The sequence below is a fragment of the Otolemur garnettii genome, unplaced genomic scaffold, assembly GCF_000181295.1.
Source record: "Otolemur garnettii isolate 467f Iridium unplaced genomic scaffold, OtoGar3 scaffold00027, whole genome shotgun sequence".
NCBI lineage: Eukaryota > Metazoa > Chordata > Mammalia > Primates > Galagidae > Otolemur > Otolemur garnettii.
Genome location: NW_003852422.1, coordinates 20204282 through 20211065, shown reverse-complemented (window position 1 = coordinate 20211065; position 6784 = coordinate 20204282). Strand labels below are relative to the sequence as shown.

The 6784-nt window shown below is 37.0% G+C and overlaps 1 protein-coding gene across 1 annotated transcript in view; it reads right to left on the bottom strand.

Moving 5' to 3' along the window:
- STARD6 (StAR related lipid transfer domain containing 6) overlaps positions 1-6775 on the bottom strand; it is an 18337-nt gene extending 11562 nt beyond the window's left edge. Inside the window, exons 1-3 of the mRNA XM_003788479.2 lie at positions 6686-6775; positions 6027-6076; positions 784-910 (exon numbers count right to left, since the gene is read on the bottom strand). Of these exons, the coding sequence (XP_003788527.1) occupies positions 784-910; positions 6027-6076; positions 6686-6775 (267 nt within the window). The remainder of the gene's footprint in view (positions 1-783; positions 911-6026; positions 6077-6685) is intronic.
- Between the last annotated feature and the right edge of the window lie 9 nt (positions 6776-6784).

The window sequence follows — 6784 nt, the reverse complement described above, 5'->3', positions numbered from 1 at the left end:
GCCCCACAGCTCAGAATCCCTCACTCAGTGCTTTGCCCTCATTGCCACCTCTGCACCCTGGGTCATTCTTCTTCTCTTATTTCATTTGTTTCTCCTCCTGAGCTTCCACCCTACCCTCACCTCACAGGATCTTTTCTTCTATCCCTTTCTAAACCCTACTTGCCTCTGATATTCTCTTTTCCTTTCTCTAGCCTGTCTTCAACTTTTTATTCCAATTACCTGTATTTGTCTTTGATTATTATTTTTAATTCTCCCTCTTCTTATCTGTTTAAGTGAGACAATGTATTTGAAAGCGTTCCTAAACTGCAACCTTTTATATACTGTTATTTGCTTACTTTATCTTTACTCTTAAGCCTTACATGCTGTTTGTTCTTTGGTCTCTATTGTGTGGGTCTGCATGCTTTCTGCTAGGTAGTATCTAATGTAATACGACTAAGATAAGTCTGCAGAATTCCCATCGACCAGGCATGCTTAATTGTTGTTTTCCATATAAGGGAGGTGAATCCCTGAGTTTGGTTCCCTCATAACAAAATGGCACATATCTGTAAGAGCTGATCCTGTAATATGCACATTCAGAATGTAATACGTATTTACAAAAAGAATAAAGCTAATAGAATTAAACTTGACAAATAAAGAGGGAAATTTTAAGGCTTCTATAAAGATTTCAACTCCATGTGAATCTATAAAATAAGTGTCTACATGACATAGTTTTAATAAACTCAACTCACAAAGATATTAGTATAAAACTAAAAACACACTAATGCAGTTTAAACAACAAATTACCGAATCAATCCTGTGTACCATTTTGTACATCTGCAACGCTTTATCCCATGTAACTCTATTTCCAGGGTTGTAGAGAAAATCAGATAGCTTAGTTGATGATTCTGGAATTATCCCTTCAACACGATATCTGTAATAAAATTCACACTTTAGTCTAAGCTGAAAATAAGCTATTGTTTTGTAAAGGTAGGCTAACTTAGCAATAACAGTGAAGAAAGCATGAAAGGACAATCAACAATTTAATACACTAATATTCTATGGGAAGTAGCAAGGTTTAACTGTAAATTGCCATAATTAACATATATTATTTTAGGGAATGCACAGGCCAAACTGTGTTGCTAGGTCTGTATTTCATCTCTCCAGGGCATAAAGGAGAGAAATTCCAACCAAAGAACTGAAATGCTACTCACGCATGCAGGGAGATGCTCAAAGAGAACCATAAGTGGCCCCTTTCTGGGTGGTAGATTATTTTGAAAAGGAATATGTTAAGAAAATATGTTGAAGGGTTTGTTTTGCACTTATAGTTATATGGTATTTAACTTTCCATTTGGTAACCAATATAAAGATCATAGATTTATTTAATAAATATTTATTGAGGGTCTATGTATGTTGAGACACTATTTTGGTGCTACAGATACTGCACTGAACAAGGGAGATTTATTTCTGGTCTGGTTCCTATTCACATGCCTATTCTTGTCAAGTTTATACTGTAATAAAAAGACATATAACAAATAGGAAAACAAGTAAAGACAAATCACATATAGTGGTAAGTGCCATGACGAAGATAATAGCAGAATAGCAAACAGTGCCTGACTCTGTGTATTTGGGAACTTGGGCAAAGTGGCCAGGAAGGTCACTCTAAAGAGGAGCTAATGAATCTCAGTCCTTGAGGACAGAAATGCCATTAGCCTTGGAAAGATTTGGGGGAGCAGCATGCCAGGCAAGAAAAGGTCAACTATGAAGGCTCTGAGGTGGATCTAAGTTCAGTGCATTCGAGGGATGGAAGCCTGTTGTGGCTGTAACATGGGGAGGAGGCAAATGAAGCAGGAAGAAGGTAGGAAATCTGGGCCCAAGGTTGACAAAGGCCAGACAGTGACGTGCAGATCATGATGAAATGTTTCAACTTGCTCTTTTTTTCTTCTGCCTCATCACTGATCACCACTGTTAGGGCTCACATACATGCTCCTGGGAAAGGCCTGTTCCCATCAGCTTTGCCCTGTCGTTGCCACTTGGCTGAAGCTGACGCCTGGCAACGTGAGGGAGCAGATTTACAAAGTGATCCAGCAGGGCCTGACCCCCTCACAGATCGGTGTGATCCTGAGGGACTCACCCAGCCTTGCCCATGAAAGTTTTGTGACTGGCAATAGGACTTGCTCCTGACAACCCCGAGGATCTCTACCATTAAGAAAGCAGTTGCTGTTTGAAAACATCTTGAGAGGCTTAGAAAGGCTAAGGATGCCAAATTCCATCTTATTCTGGCACAGAGGTGAATTCATCAATTGGCTTGATATTACAATTCTTCCAGTTGGAAGTATGAGTCATTACAGCCTCTATGGCTGTCTATGAACTCAAGCAATGAAATCATTGTTTAACTAAAAAAAAAAAAGGTATGAACTTTATTTTAGATGCAATGGGAAGCCTTTAGAACAGTGGTTCTCAACCTTCCTAATGCCACGATGTATTTTCAATTGTTACAAAGGGGTTGCGACCCACAGGTTGAGAACTGCTGCTTTAGAAGATTTAGGCAGGGAAGTGACACAATCTGGATTATATTTTAAAAATCTACCATAGGCCTTGTGTGAAGAATGGGATATAATTGAGGAGGCAAGAACAGATACAAGAAGACCATTAGAAGGCTACTCTAACCTTAACACGAGGAGGTTACTTAGAGATGATGATGGTGGCTTGCCCTAGGATAGGAGAAGGAAGAAGATGAAAAGTCAACTACTTCTTTCTTTATGTTAGAGTTGCTTTCAGAACCAAATCCAAGATCAATAATCTATTCTCTAGAGTCTAGGCTAACATGTGTTCTTGATAAAAGAAATTTGGGAAAGTTTGAATTAAAGTAAAACAAGTTTTGCAACTTTAGTACTTCTCTGAACCTTGGAGCAAATCTCTAAAAAGAAAATATACTAAGCATGCAATAGAATGTTTGGAAAATTTGACAGTGCAACCCATTTTTCCTCCACAGGGCATTTGGAGGGTTTACATTTCTCCCAGATGCTAGTTTGACAAATTGCAATGGACCATACTATACATCTCCAAAGTGTAAGATATTTGTACTCATTTGCCCATTCTAAAGTCACATGCATCTGTTTCTTGCTTTATTATAACTCTTTATATAAAATCCTGATGTTTTGTTTGAACTGAAAACATTTTAAGCTTTTTGAGCGTTCCTCTCCATTTAACTGCAATCTCACTTTCTTCTCACTCCAGGCTCAGGAAGATAAGTTTTCAAATGATGGAGACCAATCTGACTAATATATTTAGTTTGATCTCCTTTGTAGGAACCTAAACACTTGGCATGGTCGCCTTGAATAATATTTGTACTTGGACAAATACAGATTGCTCTTCTGTACTTAAGCACGGAAAAGTTAGGAGAATTAGTGAGTTGTGCTTGAGAAAATATGCATGCAAAATTGAATTTCATGTACTTTTTATCAATCTTAATTTTGAAGCTGTGTCTGGTATCTATTGAACTCAATTACAAAGCAGAATTAAAAGTTTGCCAAATCAGTGTGCGGGAGGCAGCCTCTGAATGGCCTGCAATAAACCCTGTCTCCTGGTATTGACATCCTCTGTAATCTCCTCTCTCTGAGTCAGGTCTGGATCTAGTGATTCAATTCTCGTAAATAGAATATTACAAAATAAGTGGAAGTCACTTCTTAGGTTGAAGAAAGATGTTGGCTTCTGTCTTGTTTACTCTTTTTCTTGCTCCCTCTAGAACTCTCACTCCAAGGAAAGTAAACTGCCATGTTTTGAACAGCCTTTTAGAGGCCCATACATCAAGAAACTAAGGAGCGTTCCAGCTAAGAGCCATCAAAGAACTGAGGCCCTTGCTTCAATAGCCCATGAGCAAATGAATCCTGCCAACAAGCAGGTGAGTGATTCTGAACGCAGAGCTTCCCTCAACTGAGCCTTCAGATGAGACCTAAGCTCCAGCTGACACTTTGAGTACAGCTTTCTGAGTTTCCTTGAAACAGAGGGAACCAGCTTAGCTATTCCTGGATTCTTAACCCATAGAAACCAGGAGATAATAAATGTTTAAGTAGCATCAATAAATAACTAGCACACACTGCATATAAATTTCACTCAAAATGTGAATGCAGAAAGTTTGTTCCAACTGTTTGTCAAGTTTCCAATAAGCTTTAAAGTAGCTTAAGGGAAGCTATTCTTTGAATGGCTTTTTGCATGTTAATACTCAGTATTTTTAGAATGAATAACTTCCAAGGTTTTTTTTGATGAATAAATAGGTTTTCTGTTTAAGTTGGTTTGATCTACAAGATATCAAAAAGCCACATTATCTGAAAGTTTACTCCCCTATTGTGCCTGGGACTGACAACAATCCACTCCTTCTTCAGTTTAGTCTTGAGAGCGCCACTATTAGAATCATTACTCTTTTAGAAACAAAGGTATAGATTATTTTCTCAAGAATTGTCAAAATAAATGGGAGAAATAATACCAGCTTTTTCCAATAGTGAAAAATTAGACTAGCACATAAGAATAGGTAAATTTTAGCCACATGAAAAAAAAATCAGTATGTAACGAAGTAGTTGAAAGGAGTGGACTTAAAAGAGAAGTCAATTTTGCCCATTGATCCACGAATGGATCAATAAACTGTGGTACATGTACACCATGGAATACTATGCAGCCATAAAGAAAGGTGGAGACTTTACGTCCTTCATGTTTACATGGATGGAGCTGGAAAATGTTCTTCTTAGCAAAGTATCACAAGAATGGAAGAAAAAGTATCCAATGTACACAGCCCTATTATGAAACTAATTTATAGCTTTCATATGAAAGCTATAACCTAATTATAGCCTAAGAATATGGGGAGGGGCAGGGAGGGCAGGGGGGATGCATGGAGGGAGGGTGATTGGAGGGATCACTTCTATGGTTTATCTTACAAGGGTACAAGTGAATCTTTCTAAGAGTAGAATATAAATGTCTTAACACAATAACTTAGAAAATGACACAAAAGCTATGTTAACCAGTTTGATGAAAATATTTCAAATTGTATATGAAAACACCACATTGTACCCCATGATTGCATTAATGTACACAGCTATCATTTAATAAAAAAAAAAGAGAGAGAAGTCAATTTAAAATTGAATACAATTTGGTCTCGTCAGTAACGTGATCTGATGGCACTGTTATGATATATGGGCAATAAATGAACAATTTTAAAGTTAAAAAATGTCAGCACAGTTTCCTTTAGTGTATACTTATATTTCAAATACAGGATTCTCAAAATACCTTTAAAAGCAGCTTACAGAGAAAAAATGCATATATATAGAAAATAAACTTTCCCTCTTGGTGGTTGATTTAATGGCTAGGTGAAGGATTTAAAAGACCGTAGGGTAAAACATCGCGTGTTCCTTGTAAAGATAGGCAACTACTTTGTACCCATAATTAAACAGAAAGAAACCCCAACACCAACAATTACAAATACAAAAAGAAAAACAAACAAAAACGGGGGGGGGGGAAGACCATAAGTTATTACTGTTAGCAAGAAAATACAAATCTGCTTTTAAATTATTTCTTCAAGTGCAAATTTCCCATTTTAGTGAATTATTCATGGAAAGGTTTTTTTTTTTTTCCTGACTGTCTTCGGGTTTGAAAATAAAAGATTAGATGGCATATAATTGCTCTATTTTATTTTTATTTATGTGAATGAGATTTCTTTATTTCAACTGGCTTCTTTTTTTAAAATTTTAGATTAATGTGAAGGCACAAATGATTAGTTTACACTGTTTTTATTTCTAAGGTGAAGTTCAAGTGGTAGTTGAGCGCTTTCCTTGGGGGTGTTGCTGTATAGCCTTACATTGGGCCTGTTAGGTGAGAGCTGGCCAATCCTCCTGCCCCCCGCATTATTTTTTTAATATCACATTTCAGCATAGGGCCAGTAATTTTTATTTCCTGATTGCTATCAAATATTTGTTAAGTTAATGAAGCAGCAATGAATTCAACATATATTAATGCCACTGAAGTTAAAACAATGATTGTACATAGGAAATTATACTCACAGATTTCCACGAAATTTTATAGAAGGCTTGCAGGAAACAGTTACTTTTTTCTCAAAGGGGAATAAAAATCCACAGATGAATTATGGTCAGATATAGAAGAAATCAAAATAATAAATAAAACAAAAGTTAAAATATGCTTTTTTCTAGTTTGTAAAAGAAAGAAAATCTATATGTATTTAGAGATGGGTCTCACTGTTGTGTAGCTGGAGCACATTACAGATTTACATGCACAGTGACAGGGCACTGAAGCCCTGAGCTCCTAGGCTCAAGTGATCCTCTTGCCTCAGCCTCCAAATAGCTGGGATGACAGGTATGCACCACCTTGCCCAGCAGAGAAAGTATTTTACTTTATTTTTTGGAGACAGTGTCTCTCTGTCAAACCCTGGGTAGACTGCCTTCGCGTCATAGCTCATAGCAACTTTTGGCTAGGTTTTTTTTTTTTTTTTAATTTTTAGACGAGCCAGGGGTCTCAGTTTTGCTAAGGCTCATCTTGAACTCCTGAGCTCAAGTAACCCACCCAACCTCGCCTCCCAGGGTGCTAGGATTATAGGTATGAGCCACCAAGCCTAACCAAAAAAGTATTAAAAACATTTTTTTTACAATGAATTATTTCTCATTAAAAGATAATCTCTTAAAACATATTGAACTTGTTTTCTTACTGAAGTCTTAACCACTTTCCAGCCTGATGTATCTTGACTGTAATCTAAAACTTCTTGGGTGGTTTGTTGGGCAATTGCCTTATAGTCCATCTATCTGCA